Source organism: Phaenicophaeus curvirostris, chromosome 25 (assembly GCF_032191515.1).
Source record: "Phaenicophaeus curvirostris isolate KB17595 chromosome 25, BPBGC_Pcur_1.0, whole genome shotgun sequence".
NCBI classification, from domain to species: Eukaryota; Metazoa; Chordata; class Aves; order Cuculiformes; family Cuculidae; genus Phaenicophaeus; species Phaenicophaeus curvirostris.
In genome coordinates, this window is record NC_091416.1 from 2,579,892 (window position 1) to 2,597,792 (window position 17,901).

At 48.2% G+C, this 17,901-nt stretch overlaps 1 protein-coding gene across 8 annotated transcripts in view; it reads left to right on the forward strand.

Annotated features, from left to right (window-relative positions):
- Positions 1-17,901, forward strand: part of CADM1 (cell adhesion molecule 1) — a 168,545-nt gene that overhangs the window by 112,728 nt on the left and 37,916 nt on the right. For all 8 annotated transcript variants that reach the window (XM_069876636.1, XM_069876638.1, XM_069876639.1 and 5 more), the window contains exons 2-5: positions 3,205-3,351; positions 4,604-4,756; positions 8,169-8,306; positions 10,836-10,991. In XM_069876636.1, the coding sequence (XP_069732737.1) occupies positions 3,205-3,351; positions 4,604-4,756; positions 8,169-8,306; positions 10,836-10,991 (594 nt within the window). The remainder of the gene's footprint in view (positions 1-3,204; positions 3,352-4,603; positions 4,757-8,168; positions 8,307-10,835; positions 10,992-17,901) is intronic.

The following is a 17,901-nucleotide window of genomic DNA, read 5'->3' on the forward strand; positions in this document are numbered from 1 at the left end:
AAGCCAGAGAGTTGCTTTAGGTAACAAAGGAAACATGCATAGCAGGTTCTTTCCCTTCCCTGTGCATTGCAGGTTTGTGCTTGCTCATTAATCCTGTGTACGTGTGCTATGTTGGCAGCTCACCTTGAAGATTCCTTCGGAGGCCACCTCCTTCCATGTCCCTGTTCCCCTTACCATCTTCTTCTTGAAATCACCACGATCCAAACTCCAAGTCAGGTTTGGAGTCTGTCCATTATGCGCCTTGGGCCCTGGGAGAGGGTTCGGACCAAGCAACAGGAATCCCTCGACTAACACAAGGACAACACACATGGCTTTTACAGTTCTTCCTCCTGTAATAGCTGAGAATTTATCCCATACCATTCCACTGGGGTTTTCGCATTGTCCCTGCTCGTACCCCAACCCAAAGCATCGCTAATCGGCCAGTGTTTAAAGTTGGTTTCCAAGAGCAGCTTTCCTTTCCTTCTATCAAATTCTGTCGTTCTGTGTGGGACCCATAAATTCGCTTTCCACCCCCTTCCCACACACACAGTCTTTCCTTTTCCATTACAGGTTGGCGTGCTCTAGAGTGTCTTATTTTAATGCTCCTCAAAATACTTACAAACTGCCAGTAAATATTTACCAAGGAGCTCCCTGGGATGGTGACGTGAAGGTGGGTCTGAAGTGTTCTCACTTCACGTTGTATTTTTATTTAATTAAGAGTTTGTAATTTGTGTTGAGGGCAATGCCTTCCTTGTCTTGGTGAGCAGGAGGAATACAGACACCCCAAAGCGTTGCCTTGTACGGCCGGTGCTTTCCGTTAAGCAAGCAAATTCAGGTCAGCAGAGCCAGGGGAGCTTTGCAGACAACGACCGGATTAGACGCCCTTTGATTTGGAATAAATGCACCATGAACGTGCGGCTGGAGCTGCTTCGGCCCCTGGATTCAGCGTGTCCTTACGTGCACCCTGCCTGTTGTTAACCCAGGGAGAACAAATGCAGTCTTGAGAAGGATCCTGATGCCAGCCTGGACCACGAGGCTGGACTTCTAAAGCCATCAGTCAGCAAAGCTTTAATGTAGCGGCATCCCAGCGTGAAAAGTTTCAGTGGCTTGAACTTCAAATAATTTATTTCTAAATTACTTCCACTGTAATTCTTATTAATTCAAACAGGCTGAGCTGATGTAAAATTCAGTAAATGGAAGGAACGGTTTAATGAATTGAAAATAGGATTGAGTCTTTTAAAGTAAATGTAAAAAAATATGCTAGCAATAATTGCTGAGATGGAAATCGAATCTTAATAGCTTTGTTAATGATTTGTAGTGACTATTGCGTTTATGAGAACATATCAAGCTGATCCTTGTGCAAGAACCTTGTTTTGAATGGGTTTGATAAAATTATTCCCCAGAAGCCGTTAGGAATGTTAATATTTTTCCTTGCACTGCTGTTGAGGTATTGGAGTGGGGTTTGTGCTGGAGCCCGAGTGAGGCTGTTGTCTATTGTTGTGATTCTAGGAACTTGCAGGAGGGGAGCAGGAGCCAGAGAAACATCGATGACCCAGCTCTTGGCACTTCTTGCTATGGGCCTGGGGGACTCTCTGGTGCAGGAGTTATTCTGTTTGATAACAACTTTTCGTTGTTCATCAATCTGGAGAAAGGAAATTTATACCAAGGAGGCAGAAAAATGTGCCCAGGCTTCAACTTGACACCGTCAAGTGTGGAAAAGTGTCTTGACAGTTTATCCATCTCTTTCTTTTCTAAACATTGTCAAGCACTTATTTCCAAGGTGCCTCAAATAATAATAAATGCAAGTCAGAAAGGAAGAAAGATGGAGAGGATGCGAGACGAGAGAAAAACCTGCTTGGATGCACTGTTTGCAGACTTTATGAAAATCCTGTGGGTTTGCATTTGTCGGGGCGGAGGCAGGAGCTGGATCCTCTCCCAGCTGCTCTCCAAGCTCCTCAGAGCAGAGGGTTGATCTTCCCCACTCAGCCCTTGGCCGGCTGCCTCTGCACCTCCGCTTCATTTGGCAAATTGGCAATCAAGGCTTCGAAGTCTTCCCCCTTGTTTCTTTGCCTCCTGGTCCGTAACGCCCATGGGGTTGGGAAGCAAACCCACATCGTTACGGAAAGGGGCTCCAATTAGCGTTCCTGTGACTGGAGCCCCTCGGGTGCTGTGCCGGGTCCTGCCTTGGCTCCGTGCTCTTCCTAACGCGATGGACACTCGGTAGTTACGGAAAAATTGAAATGCAAAGCGTTGTTTTCCAATTCCCATCCCCTGCATTCTTGAGCATGGGAAGGAAATGTCTCGGTGCGCGTGTGATGTAATGATTCGATTCATTAGGAGGAGAGTTTTCGAGGTGATGACCTGTAAATGATTACAAGGCTCACATGGCATAATTGCATCGGATTCTTTTTTTCCTGCCTCTGGACGTTAATAGCGCCTACTGATTACACCGAGTGAGTAAAAACTGGTTCCCTAAAGTCTGTCTGCTCGAGTCAAAGGATAAATGCCTCTTACGGCGAATTGTTCTTTCAAGGCAATTTAACCAAATTCATCTTTTGAGAGAGGAAGTGAATTTCTGCTGTTCCATGTGTGAGGCGTGGAAGTTGCTCCCTGGAGGCTGGGACGAGCATTAAGGCACGGAGGGGTGTGTAGCAGCCAGCGAGCTCTTTCCCTCGTCCTTTGCCTTCGGTCGTGCTTTAAAATACAGCAGAGAGAATGTGACGGGATAAAGTGGCTTCTCCACAATAAAAAATACAGTCCATGATGGGGTCGTGCCGTGAGCATTTTACAGTTGGCCATGGAGTTGTGCTTTTTCCTCTCTTCCCATCATAAAGCTCCCTTCCAATTTCTTTCTTGTAAAGGTGGCTGGTACCATTTGGAGGGGAAAGTGTGTGTTTTCTTCCCTGGCAGTGCTGTTTTGAGGGATTGGTGTGCAGGTAATGCTATCTGTGCTGTGAAATTAGTCTCAATCCCTGAAAAAATGAGATGTGGCCGTGCAAGGGGTTTGTGCAGTCACTGGGGCTGGAGGACCTAGGGTCAGTGACTCAGTGGCTGAGGTTCCTCCATCGCCCGCCCCAGGTTCCTGCTCTGTTCAAAACCCAAGGTCATTTTGGCAGAGTAGCTGATGGGTCAGAATGCTGAGCATGTGGTGATGGTGGAGCCTTTCATTCCCAAGAGAAACTCGGTGTCATGGTTTCTGATGTTGCTCTTTGCTCTCTTCTGAAGGTGATGGCCAGAATTTGGTTACCGAAGACGTGACGGTGGTGGAGGGAGACGTCGCCACCATCAGCTGCCGGGTCAAGAACAGTGACGACTCAGTGATTCAGCTCCTGAATCCCAACAGACAAACCATTTATTTCAGAGATTTCAGACGTAAGTTGCCTCTTCCCTTGTTTGAGAACAACTTTTCCTGCACCTGACGTCATCTCTGGAGAAGGGTTTTGTAGAGATTTCTTCTTTTAATGTAATGCCAGACACTTAAAGTTTAGTCAATTCTTCAGAGGGTAGATGAGACAGGCAATCATAATCTTTCTCCTTAATGGAAACCTTGATGGTCCCCTTTAAAAGTCAAACCGTCTTACTTTGCAATAGGAATTGATTGTAGTAATTCAGGGTGAATTGCAATTGAGTGCCAAATATTTAGCTGACACAAACAAATTGAACAGGGCAACACCAAGACAGTGCTCTCAGAGGTAATCTCTTTGGTTTGAAGACTGAAAATTTGGAGACAATCTGTGCTTTTTTATAACCAAAACAAAATCTCCCATCGCTGCCACGTCCAGGGGATGAGCCTGGCTTTGGTTCCTGCTGTCACAGCACCGCGGAGCACGGCAGCTGCAATGAAATGCTCTGAATTTCATCCCTGCGGGGCAGGACAGAGGATGCGTAGTGTCAGCGTTGCGGAAGCACACGGCCACCCTGCTTTCTTCTGTGATCCAGTGACGGACACGTGCGGGAGCTGGCTCGCTCTGCTTGTGCCACTATTCGAGGCCCTTGTGTTTGGCTGGTGAGATTGAAAATGCTTGCTTTCCAAATTCCTAAAAGTATTTGGGCAGCTGTTACTGATCAGGAAATAAATTTGGAACTATACTTTTCCCAATTCTTCCATCTTTCACGCTGTGCCCAGTCCACCGACTGCACAGTCTGGAGTGGGTACATGTGGAAGTGGGTTGTCATGATCCTGATAAAAATAAGCACTGTCTAAAGATTCACTAGTGTTGACTCTTTGTAAGAAAAGAAATGTTTTATAGGTGCAGATGTAAAGGTAAGGAGCAGGATGGAGGCTGCATGGGGTGCGTGCCTGGGTGCCACTGCCCTTTGGCTCTGTTCATAGAACCGTAGAATCACCAGGTTGGAAGAGACCCACCAGATCATCGAGTCCAACCATTCCTACCAAACACTAAACCGTGTGCCTCAGCACCTCATCCACCCGTCCCTTAAACCCCTCCAGGGAAGGGGACTCAACCCCCTCCCTGGGCAGCCTCTGGCAGTGCCCAATGACACTTTCCGTGAAAAATTTTTTCCTAATGTCCAGCCTGAACCTCCCCTGATGGAGTGTGGTGTTGTGTGGTGAGGGGCTGGCGCGTCTCTCACCGAAGTCGCTAAGGGTGTGCTTGTTCTGCAGCGCTGAAGGACAGCAGGTTCCAGCTGGTGAACTTCTCCAATAGCGAGCTCCGAGTGTCCTTGACGAACGTCTCCATTTCTGATGAAGGACGATACTTCTGCCAGCTCTACACCGATCCCCCCCAGGAGATCTACACCACAATTACAGTGCTTGGTAAGGACCAAACGGGTGCTTGCAGGGAACTCTGGAATCCTTGGGCACATGGGGTCAGTGGGATGGGGATCTGCACGGCATTCAGAGAGCTCCATGCACTGGACAGATGCAGCTCTCCAGGAATCAAATACAGCAAGGGCTTGAATGCTGAGTGCTCTCCCACTGGAGAACAGCTCAGCTCTCCAGTTGCTCAACGCTGGGCACTGGGTTTGTGAGAGCTGCCAGCAAACACCCAGCAGGTTGTCCAGTGGCATGTGGTTTACATCGTATTTAGTGTGGTTCTCGGGTCTTCCCCTTTTTGTTCACGGACAATATTTGGCTTCAAAGAAGGAGCAGAGGTGTAAGCGGATGGGGTTCTTTGCTTGTGGGCCTCTCTTTTCCTTGGGCAGATCACTTGGAAAGGCTACAAGCTCAGGGCTGAGCAGAGCAGCACGAGCCATGAAAGACCAGCTCTCCTCCATCACGGGTCTGTTTTCTGTGTGGCTCATTTCTTAGGAAGACAGGAAGATAAGTTGCAGTGGTTTCATCTTGTTTGGTGAAGTGAGAAAGATGTCAGCCAGAAAGTAAAAGCTGTAGAAAGTGTCTCTCGATAATTATCTGGTAGGCAGAGGGAAAATAAATTAACGTAGATGCTTCATAGTATGGTAGAAGTGTTCAGTTTATGAATGTTGTGCTTCCAGTAATCAGACCGCCCTGATCACATACTGAATCTTTTCTTCCAAAACTTGGGGATTTCAAGGATTACGCTTTAATGACAAATGACAGCGTCTTTGCCCATCTCTGCTACTCCTTAAGGGCAAATATCAGCAACAGCATTGCTGCTGAAATCCTGCTGTTGTGAAGGCGCAGAAGTGTTTGCGTGTTTGTTGGTTGCTTTATGTAGTCGGAGAAGTCTGGAGTTCAGCTCCTGGAAAGTGAGAGCTTCCAATGAATTTTAGGGAAAATTTGTTCCACATGGGAGGGAAGAGCTCTGGGTTTGGGATCTGCTCCTGTTGGCAGAGCTGGAGTGAATTCTGACCCTCCCCGCAATGCACGTGCAGGGCCAACGCGGTTACCAATAATAGCAGCTCCCGCTATTAGAGCCACTTCGACAGATTAGCAGCGGCTTTTAGAACTCTATTAACGGGAGAACCCGAATCATGGAGGGTGACTCAATGTAAGATCTCACTCACTGATTAGTTTAAATCTTCCTCCTTTAATTTAATGAGATTTGGGCTTATACACTGTTTAAACAATGTTTAGTAGCAATTCTGTTCCAGCTATTACCTTTATCAAAGTTTTAGGGCATTTTCTGGTGTTCATCGGAAAAGGACGCTCTCTTCCAGCTCTTCTCTCAAATTATACACATGCAGAACCAGGTTTTTTGGGTTTCATTTCAAGGCCTGGTTGGATGGGGGTGTTGAGCACCCAGATCCAGTGGGAGGTGTCCCTGCCCATGGCAGGGGTGTTGGAACTTGATGGGCTTTGAGGTCCATTCCAACCCAAACTGCAAATTCTATGATTCTAGGAGTCATTTCACTGCTAACAATGGTAAGAAGGCGTTTGAAACAACAGTTCGTGCTTTATTCACCTGTAAGGAAGGACTTACAGCATGGTCAGTGTGTGCCTGCCTTTCTCTGATATCCATAAAGCAGCAGCTGCTTTCACCTTCACATTCTTGGGCCAAATCTTCATTTACAGAGTAGACAAAACCGATGGATGTTTATTGCTCAAAGGCTGAGGTGGGGACTGTTTTTCTTTGCTAGCATTTGAACTAAGAGACTGGGGACACCAAGGATAATACGGCTTCCCTGTCTTCCCTGTTACTGACTCCCTAATTAGGAGAGAAAACGAGCCGAGGTGGGTAGGGCTGGACCTCCTGGGAACGCACCCCGCACCAGAGATCCCCTGGTCATCCCTCCGCCTTGGCTCTATCAAAGAGCAGTTTTGTGGATCGGCTGCTAACGATACTCTCCTCGGAGAGCAGAGCCAAGTGTTGATGCATCCTTCTTTGTAGTCAGGATTCGGAGAGAGCTTTGCACTCCCTTTATCCTGCTTTCCAGTGCACTTCTCCTCACTCTCCCGTGTACTTTAAAGACTTCGGTGACACGATATGGAGATTTATTCATGCTTAATTGGAACATGTGAAAATCTGAAATAGGTAGCCCGTTCTGTTCTTTTTAGAGGAAAGCCACAAGTGACTAATTAGTCCATTTGATCATCTGGATGGTATTTATACATATTTGTTCTTCATTAGCTCAAACCTGTGTTAGTCACATTTGAACTATGCAGTTGCTTAATTATATTGATCAGAGCAAAGTTGAGTTTCCTTTGGAAGTCCTGGGGATTTCTGGAACTGCAGCTCTGTGCTCCATGAGTTCTTGATGTTCATTTTTTTCTGGGTTTTTTTGCCTTACTAGCAGCCAGTGCTTTCCTGAGGAAGACATTCCTTGACATCCCTGAGTTGTGCTGCAGTGGTGGTGGCCCCTGAAGTCCTAGCCTGGCCCAGATTGTCCACAGAAGTTGTAGCTACCGCATCCCTGGAGGTGTCCAAGGTTAGACAGGGCTTGGAGCCCCTGATCCAGTGGGAGATGTCCCTGCCCATGGTAGGGGGTGGGATTGGATGGGCTTTGAAGTCCCATTTCATGATTCTATGAGTATTACCGGGTTATTTTGCGTTGAATGTGGTCTTCTAGCTTTGTGAGTCTTGTTCCATGGATGATATGTGGCTTGGGAGAACGGCAAATCAGCATCCTAAAGGAATTCTGTGTGCCTCAAGTGCCAGTCACTGCATGCAGAGCTGGCACTTTCCTCTCCAGGATGGTTTTCTGTTTGGTTTGTGGTGGTTTGAGAGTGAGGACAGCGTTGTTTCAAAGGTGATGGCATTCCACTCAGTGCCGGGTGGCTTTCTGAGTGTCTTAAATGAGCTTGGTGTTTGCTGGCTTGCTTCCATCCTTCCGGCTGCGTCTTGAAGCTGAACAGCAGGAGAGAAAAATTGCCTTGCGAGGTGAGAGGCACGGTAAGTAATGCACTTCCAAATGTCAGCTTTTGTGTTTCCTCTCCTCGTCAGGAGAAGTCAAGGAGTGTGCACAGAGTCAAGCTGGAGTTTTAAATAGCAACGTGCACAACAGAACAGGGCAGGAAACTAAAGCTCTTCCCTGGAACGGTGCCTGCCTGGAGAGGGAACAGAAAGTTACAAATCTGATAAGTAATAATTTGCGAAACCACTGTGATTATTAGTGGAGAGTGAAAGCGCTCACTCTTGATTACGGTGAAACCACCTATCAAAGGGTTTGATCGATGGAAAGATCAAATAAATGCTGGTGGCTGGTTTCCTCCAGGAGATTTTACAGGCTTTCTGGACAGTTTTGTGTTAGTGATCAAAAAATTCTCTTTACATCAAACGTGTCTTGCGTTGTCTTTTTCCTTGTAGTCCCACCACGCAATTTGGTAATTGATATCCAGAAGGAAATCGCCATCGAAGGAGAAGAGATTGAGCTGAACTGCACTGCCATGGCCAGCAGACCAGCCACCAACATCAGATGGTTCAAGGGAAACAAGGAGCTGACCGGTAGATTTATCCTCTCACTCGCTATTTTCAGATTATGGAATTCCGGGTGTTTGTTCTCTGCTGTTGGTTTAAAGGGAAAAATAAAAGGAGTCGAGTGAGCTGCTTTAAACGCCAGCTCAGGAACAAAGAAATGTGTGGGCAGAGAGATTATTCTCTGACACAGAAGGGCTGAACTCCATTTTGTGCTCTGCCAACCTGGCAGCCTTGAGCACAGGGGCTGGAGTCTCTCTCTGACCTTGAGGAGCCCCGGCGCTGTGAGTGGAATTTATTTCCACGGTGGCTTCTGTGTGAGGCGCGAGCAGGATCATCCGCGCTTTGGGCTGTAAGGATTTTCCGTTCACCTTCACGTCTGGCTCTCTTGTTTAGAGAGCGTTTCCTCTGTGTTGGGTTGAATATTCATATCCGATGGGTTTCTCCTGCTCCCTGAAGTCTGGCTGCTCCCGCTATTTGCACATTCAAGTCACTGACTCTGATTGCCTGTGACGTGCTGTTAGTTTAAGTCTGCGTGCGGATGCGAGCTTGGCTGACAACACCTCTGTGCTTTACCCAGTCTGAGGCACTGAGGGCTCTCAGCACAAATCCACACTCATTACTTCAATCCACCCCCCTCCAAGGGCAAGGGAGAATCCTCGCTCCAAGTACAACAACTCTGAGCAGGACACATAGAATCATAGAATGGTTTGGGTTGGAAAGGACCTTGGCTCGACCACTGGGCTGAGTCCAATGGCAGGAGGTTTAACAAGGCCAAATGCCGGGTCCCGCACTTGGGGAACAACAACCCTGAGCAGCTACAGACTAGGAGAAGTCTGTCTAGAAAGCTGCCTGGAGGAGAAGGACCTGGGGGTGTTGGTTCACAGCAACTGACCATGAGCCAGCAGTGGCCCAGGTGGCCAAGAAGGCCAATGGCATCTTGGCTTGGATCAGACATGGCGTGACCAGCAGGTCCAGGGAGGTTCTTCTCCCTCTGGACTCGGCACTGGTGAGACCGCTCCTCGAATCCTGTGTTCAGTTCTGGGCCCCTCACCACAAGAAGGATGTTGAGGCTCTGGAGAGAGTACAGAGAAGAGCAACAAAGCTGGTGAGGGGGCTGGAGAGCAGGTCTTACGAGGAGCGGCTGAGAGAGCTGGGGGTGTTTAGCCTGGAGAAGAGGAGGCTGAGGGGAGACCTCATTGCTCTCTGCAACTCCCTGAAAGGAGGTTGTGGAGAGGAGGGAGCTGGGCTCTTCTCCCAAGGGACAGGGGACAGGACGAGAGGGAATGGCCTCAAGCTCCACCAGGGGAGGTTTAGGCTGGACATTAGGAAAAAGTTTTCACAGAAAGGGTCATTGGTCCCTGGCAGAGGCTGCCCAGGGAGGGGATTGAGTCCCCTTCCCTGGAGGGGTTTAAGGGACGGGTGGACGAGGTGCTGAGGGACATGGTTTAGTGTTGGATAGGAATGGTTGGACTCAGTGATCCGGTGGGTCTCTTCCAACCTGGTGATTCTATGATTCTATGAATCCCAGCTTTCCCTTCTCTTTTAAGGCTGCTGAGCTGAGCAGCAGTTTCTTGCTGTGCCAGCTCACCTTGCTGATGCTTTGGATTATTTTTTTAAGTGAAACAGGGGAACTGAAATACTTGGTTGTGGGTTGTGAATAGCATGAAAGCACAGCTTCTCCCATCAGAAAACCTCTCCTCCGGTTTGCAGCTCTCCTCTGGTTCGCTTTAATATAGGATACAGGAACAGTTTGTGTTTGAAAGACCTCTGAAGTTACTTTTAACGTTGTGACTGTGAATTCTTAAATGAAAAGCCACAGATGAGAGCATTTGAAAACGTGTTGTCAGCAAGCGCTTGCTGAGTTGTTGGAAAAAACCTTTTGCTCCTCTCTTGCCTTGTCTCCCTTCTTATTTCTGTGCCGTGTATTAGAGCATCCTTGGGGCAGCCAGCCCTGAGCTGTGCTTTGCTCCAGCCTTCACCCTAGCTCCCTCCTTCGCGAGGAGCACTGCGGAAACGCTTCCACATATCAATACTAGTTTTAACTGAGTTCATAGAATCATAGAATAACCAGGTTGGAAGAGACCCACCGGATCATTGAGTCCAACCATTCCCATCAATCACTAAACCATGTCCCTCAGCACCTCATCCACCCATCCCTTAAACCCCTCCAGGGAAGAGGACTCAACCCCCTCCCTGGGCAGCCTGTTCCAGAGCCCAATGACCCTTTCCGTGAAAAATTTTTTTTTTCTCCAGGCCAAACACCCCCGGCTCTCTCAGCCACTCCTCATAAGGCCTGTTAATCTGTTTAATCACATTTCTAGCTACTTGTTGCTCCGAGAGTGGGAGGGGATTTGTAGCTGCATTGATTTAGGGGTTTGAAGGTTTAGGGTTGGTGGAAGCAGGTGGTTAATCATCACAGTTACACAGTGTGGACTTGAGGTGGCCACAACCTCTCGGGGAGGAGCGGGGACAGTTCTCCAAAGGGGATGCATCACCTGGGGACAGCGGATCGTCCCTCCCGTGGTCACTCTCTGCTCTCCCATCCTCTCCCAGTAGGCAAATCGGAGGTGGAGCAGTGGTCCGACATGTACACGGTGACCAGCCGGCTGGTGCTGAAGGTGGGACGGGAGGACGACGGCGTCCCCGTCATCTGCCTGGTGGATCACCCTGCGGTCAAAGACTTGCAGACGCAGCGTTACCTGGAAGTCATGTGTGAGTAGCAGAGCTTTTACTTCTCTAAGTGTCTAAAATTGCTCGCTTAGGAGTTCAGGAACTATTCACAATGCAATGAAATTATAGCATAGATGGGGTTTACAGCCTGGTATTTAAAAATTAAAATAAAAACGTCGGGTACCGCTTCCTGGGTTCAGCCTTCCGTGACACTATAAATACGTACTTGTCTTCTTTTAAGGAATATCCTTCTGTGCAGAGAGTTTGTACCATTACAGGTTCCCAGCTGAGTTTATAATTGTCAGAACAGATTAAATCTGAGCATTTTTCTTTTAGCAACCTACTTATCTCTTTGAAAAGCGCTTCTCTGCTATCGCATCAAAGGGACTGGGCACCACTGCGAGCGTACTGGCAAAATCTTGGTACCGTGTAGAAGAAACCTGGTTATGAATATACAGCTCTGACTGGTTTCCTAAATCAGAGTGACGTGGGTTGTGTGGGAACTGCAGTAACACCGCTGATTAAAGCCAACCTATTTTCCGTAACGCTCCTACCATGTCCAGTGTTAATAATGCATTTCGCTCATGTAGGAGCTGCTCTGCTCTCTGTGGCGTTAACAAGGTTTGTGAGCAGGTACTGGAAAATGCCTCCGGTCCTGGGTGCAGCCGTGCCTGACTTGCAGCTGGAGAGATGATGGAGCTGCCGTGCGCGCACACCTCGACCCGGAGAACAGCTCCCAAAAGGCAGTCCATAAACCCTGGAGAGCCGGGCGCTAGGGTGATTAAAAATGCTTATTTTTGCAGGTTCACTTCAACTACAAGATTCCACTGAAAGGGGCAGAGGAAGTTTTGTATTAATTCATTTCATCTGCTTCATTATGTAGTTTCATTATGAACATCTTGGTTACAATTCTCATATCTCCGAAACTAGCGGGAAGTAATGTTCCTGTAATGAGGAAAACAGAAATGATCAGATACCACCTAAATTGGCAGATACGAGATTTCTTGCAACTGTGCTAATGTGTAATTCATTTATGCAAACTTAATGTCCATTAACATTTCTTGTAGAGCTCCATTAGCTTTAATAATACATTAGCACCTTTGTGAGGCTTGATCAAATTCTTAACGGGGGGGAAAAACAAAATCCCATCTTCCCTGTTGTGCGGAGGGATTGAAGTCTTGCTGGGTTTCTTCCCCTTGGTCGAAAGGGCATCAGGTGACATTTAGACTCCTTTTCTGAAATTCCTCTGCCGTCCTGGTCATTGTATGGGACCAGAGGGCACCACTGTTTCTGAAAAAAGTTACCATTTTCTCCATTCTTCCTCAAATAAATCCCTTCTTGACCTCTTTTCTTTGCAGCCTTTGCAGGGTTCCCATGCAGAGGGGGTAAAGCACGTGTAGGCTGCAGTTATTTGGATGTCCTGAAGGACACGTGATCCTCAGCTGACGAGTAAGAGGCTCCTGTGGCATCCACTGCACAGGACTCTGTGCTGGGCACTGATTTTGATGTTCCCTTCTTTGGTGGAATGGAGCTCCCACAGAGCCTCCTCGGAAGGGAACGGGGATGAGTAGGAAAAGAGCTTTCAACTGGTTTGGTTTGATGTTCTGGTCTGGGTTAAACTCTGAGCTTGTCGGAAGGAATCGTGTTTATATACGGGGACTTGACCCGTGTTAGCCCAGCGAGTTCTTTCAGTGGGCAGCGGCAGATGGTGGCGAAGAGGAGTTCCAGCAGAAGAACATGTCGTGCGTCATAACCTTGCGGCTTCCAGCAGTTAGCGGCTTCGGGACTTCATGTGCTGGAGTGCATCCAGACATTCGCATTTAATACCTGCTGTTGGACGTGAACTTAGGGTTTAGTGTTTGATAGGAATGGTTGGACTCGATGATCCAGTGGGTCTCTTCCAACCTGGTGATTCTATGATTCTATGATTCTATGAAAAGGCAAATTTTTACCCTTAACCTTTTCCTGCTCCTGGGAGAGAGTGAGCAGGAGGAAAATCCTCTTGTCTTCGTGGATGGGCATCTTGATAAGAGCTCCCGTGGGCCTGGGCTTGGCCTCCTGGGCCATCAGAGCTAATTGATGCTTCTTGATTGCTTTTTAGATGCAGGATTTGCAGTCAGAGATGAGGACTCCCCCCTGACTGCTGTTTGTGGTTCTGCTGACCGTGCTGTTACCTTGCAGGTGCAACCACTGCCCAGTCTCCAGCACTCGCTGTCATCCTGTACGTGTGGTCATTGCTGCTTTTGCTGCAGCTGGAGAGGCGTTGCTCCACGTCATTTAGCTGTGTTGCTTGCTCAGATCCCTGCTCTTACATTCCCTCCACGTAAGTCCTGCCCGTTCCCACCAAGGGCACGGCGGATCCACCCCTTTGGAACACCAGCAGGGCACAGGAAAATATTTCCCTCAGCAGACATTGTATTTCTCTGCACTTAATGTATCCAACTCGAGCATGAAATGCGGTGGGGAAGGACAGGCGGATGATGGATGGAGCCTTCTCAGATAATGAGGTGTTCTTTGTCTGACTTAACTTCAGAGTACAGAGAGATTTGTTCTAAAATGCAACTCAAAAGTTGAGGGGGGGGGCGATTGCCTAAAAAAAAAAAGCAAGCAGAAAACAGAAAACCTGCTCAGTGTGCAAAGTGGGGAAGGGAGAGATGAGACACCCCTTGCCAGCACAGGGAACAACTCAAAACACAACCTGGAAAAGGGAACAAACACTGGACTGTGTGCGGTTTGTGCCCTTTTGAGGCAGGAGAGCTTGAAACGCAAGCAGGTATTTCCTGAGTTTCCTCTCTCACATGCTCCTGCTTTTTTTCAAGAGGAACCTGCTGCTGCTGCTCCTCACGCTTTGTGGTGGTGGCTTTTGTAGCTCCACCAGGAGAGGATGGAAAGCAGAGCTGGGGCGCAGCTTGGGGGTGGTGGAGGGCAGAGAGGGAGGGAGCCATAGCTTCCCCCTCCAAGTTCCTTCGTTCTCCTTTTTTAAGGTTGTTTTCTTGAAGCTGGGTGTGTCAGATGTCTTTTGGGAAACGAGGTTCTTCAGTGTCATTGACAATCTGGAGTGTTGGTACTTCAGCCTGTTTGGAGGTCTTGCCTAAAATGTGTGTTGATTTTATTAAAACGTTCTCCTTTTCTAAAAAAAAATGAAGAAAGGTGCAGAGATTTTAGTCTGCAGTGACCTCCTTGCTCAGGTTTCAGAACAATTCATTGGAACATTTTCTTCTGTGTCATACGTCAAAGAAAATTGCAGACGCTGGGGTTTGGGGTGGTTTCAGTTTCTCGGTGACCTCAGGACCACGTTTCTGGATGTGTTGCCTCCTCCTCCTCATCAGTTGGGGTTGTTCTGGATTTCTGGAGCTGGGAGGAGGGAAGCAGCCGGTGCTCTCGGTGGGGACCAGGCAGAGCAATTTCAGACCATCACATCCCTGAGAGGGAGGACTGGGTCTCTTGCTCCTCCGCTTCTGTGCAAGGAGGCTTCTGTGACAGCAGAATAACAGAAATACTGCGTTACCTGATATGCTTTCATGATAGGTGTGATCGCCTCTTACTGTCCCCTGAGCCTAACTTTAATAATCAATAGCCCGTTCACATTGCAGGTGCTGGGGGAGGACTTCAGCAGAGCTGTGACTGGGGCGATTCCTGCTGGGTATCAGCTCATCCTGCTCTCGTCCTGCTGTTTATTGTTCAGTAACGTGGCTCAGCTTTGTGCAGCTGTGAGATAAACGCTTCCACGTGAACCTAAGGGTGTTCTTCAAAAGAGATCTCTGCACACAAGCGCTCTGTGACCGGTATGGAACCCTCCTGGTGATGTTCCTCAAAAGCAAATGGAGTTGGACAAGCGGTACTGGGCACTCGTGGCTGATTCACGCTTCCACGCGTGATTAACAACCACGGCGGTGAGCACATCGCCCCGTGTCCTTGGCCACCATGCATTGCAGGGGGTTGATGTGAAACCATCCCCTGGTTCTGGCCAGGGCGGCTTTCCCTTCGTGATGCCGATCCAGCAGCGAGGGGTGGGAGAGCAGTGCCTCGAGGGTAATTTTAGAAAGGAAATGAAGCAACAAAACGCATTAAAATATCATTAAGGAATTGAATGGAACCAGATATTCCCGGAGATGTTGAAGTTCAGCCTTTGCGGTACTTTTCCTTTTCTCATTACGTGATGCTGGAAGTGGAAGTGTCGAAGTCTTGATCTGGCATTTTCTCTGGGTTGCTGGCTTTTTTTGTCATCTTCTGCGGTTATAATTAATTGTGCGTTCATTTTTATAGTATCTACGCATGTACTTTCAAAAGAGGCACCGATGGAATCTGTTTCAGCCTCTGCTGTTGCAGTGGGAGAGTTTTTTGTGCCCAGTTATGTTAAAAAAGAGCCAAATCTGCCTGCCGTCACATCTCCAGCAATCCTGGTATTTCTATCGAGTACAAATATTAATTGCATCGTATGCAGTGAAGCGATTAACATCAGCGTAATTTATCATCTGGAGATTTCTAAAAACGCATAAACGAGTTGTTTTTGTTCAGCGAGGTGTTGACCCCTTCAGAAACTTTGATTTTAAAGCTTTTTTTCCCTTTTCTTTTAGTAAATATAAAAAGCACCACAATCAGCCAAGTGTTCAGTTATTTGATTTTCTGGGGCATTAGCCACTCTTGTTTGTGACATTTCCCAGTTGGGTGCTCGTTTGCAAGCTCATTAATAAGGTTTTCTCGGAGGAACGTTGTTGGGAGTGGGGAGCGCGCGATGCGGGCTGGGCTCTGCATTTTGCAGGCTTTAAGCAGCAACGAGCACTTAAATATTTAGAAGGGAAGTGTTTATACCCACTCTGCCTGACTGACTTCAGTTTTCCTTTTCCTGCTGCAGGCTGAGTATTTTAATGCCTCTGGTCGAGTTTTGCCAAGTCGAGTTTGGGGTCAAAAAGCTTTTCATGACAGGTTGTGAACTGCCAGCCATAGGCGCGATCATTATTTTAAACACAAGGTCTGTTTATTTAATGGATTGCAGTGTTTTGGCTGAAAATCAGCAATGCAGCCTCTTGTCCTTGGGAAACGTGAGGAGAAGGTGCAGGATTGCTGGGGCTGAGCTGTCTCTGGTGCAGGTCTTATTTATAGAATCCTGGAATCATTAAGGTTGGGAAAGCCCTCTCAGCTCATCCAGCCCAACCCCACCGTGCCTGCTAAACCATGTCCCAAAGTGCCATGGCCACACGTTTCTTGAACACCTCACTTCTTGACAAGCAAATCTGTGTGATTTTAGGGTCATGGAATGGTTTGGGTTGGAAGGGACCTCAAAGCCCATCCAGTTCCACCCCTGCCATGGGCAGGGACACCTCCCACTGGATCAGGGGCTCCAAGCCCCATCCAACCTGGCCTTGAACACCTTCAGGGATGGGGCAGCCACAACTTCTCCCTGCTTTAAACCCATCTGTAAATGTTGACTTGAAAAGCATCTTCCTTCAGCTCTTTCCCTGGAATTCCAGCATGGTGAGACACAGAAACTGGCAGGAGCTGGGTTTTTTGAGTTGTTAGATTGGGCTGCAGAGCAAAGCAGAGATGAGGAGCTGGATCAAATAGTGCCCCAAAAATGCATAAAATATCATCTAGGTGATTTTGAAGCTGGAATTACTTTAAAGTGGATGGGAGCTCTGCTTGATCCGTGGGATCCTTCTCCTGGGGATGCCATCTGTCATCATTTGTGCCAAGAGGTGCGCGTCAGCAATTAATACAGTAATCATAAAATGGATTTTTCAAACTTGGACTCGGGCCCCAGTTTCACAGTGCAGGCGAAAGGATTTTCAGCTGAATCATTGAAAGAATCCATTTTGTGGTTGTCTTCGCTGGCAAACAGTCCAGCGACGCAGAAGGTGCTGAGCGGCGTGTGGCAGTTCCCCATCCCACACCTGCAGCGGGAGCTTCTCTGCTGTGAAGAAACCGGCCATTGATAGTTCTTAATGTACATTTTTAGTGATAATTTGGAGCAGAGAGAGAGAAATCCTATACTGGGAACATGCCGAGGTCCTAGGGAGCCCCTCTTGTCATGCAATCCAGCCCTCAAGGAGATCCTGGGTGCTGCTGGTTGGTGCCCATACCAGCGCCGGGGACCCCAGCCTCTTTTCCTGGCTTCCCCATTCCTGATTTTGTATGGTTTTCCCCCAAAACAACTGGTGGGAAGAAGGCTTTCTGCTGTCTGCCAACCTCTACTGGGAAGGGTTGACTGGTTCATTGCTGGTAGTGGTTGGTGAGGGTTCCCTGGGTTTTGGAAAAGAAGTCGTGCTCCCCGCGATGGTTTCTCTGTGTTTTAATGGCTGTTTCAGTGCAGGGTTTGAGTTTAGGGCAGACAGATTGCTGCCTCGTAGGAGACGTATCGCTCACACAGAGGCTGCTGGAGGGCCAGGAGCTGCTGCTGGGCGATGACTCAACTTTGGTCTGGTTGGCAGAGCCCCAAAGAGCCCGTAGGTCGAGTGCAATGCAGGTTTTCTCTACCAGCTCCTCGCAGCCCTTGTGCACAGGGAAATTACTGGATGCAACCACAGAGATAAATCTATGGCAGGTACTTTCCTCATTATGCATGTTCTGATTGCATTTCATGGGAGCAGCATGAGGGCGAGAACATAACCGCCTTTCACGCTCTGCCTTGCCTTTCCCAAGAAAACCAGCCTTTTCCTTAAGAATGTGGTTGTACTTCCAGATAACGGTTTTTATCCTTGTGGGCTGCGGTGGCTGAGAATTTACCTATAGGATGGATAGCGAAGCCTGTGGCACTTCCCATGCCCAAAACCACCTCTGGAGTGCTGGCTGATGCCTCCAGGAGCTCCAGAGGTTCTGCTAGACATTCGGGAAGAGGTGGTTGGGGAATCATAGAATCACCAGGTTGGAAGAGACCCACTGGATCATCAAGTCCAACCATTCAATCACTAAACCATGTCCCTCAGCACCTCGTCCACCCGTCCCTTAAACATCT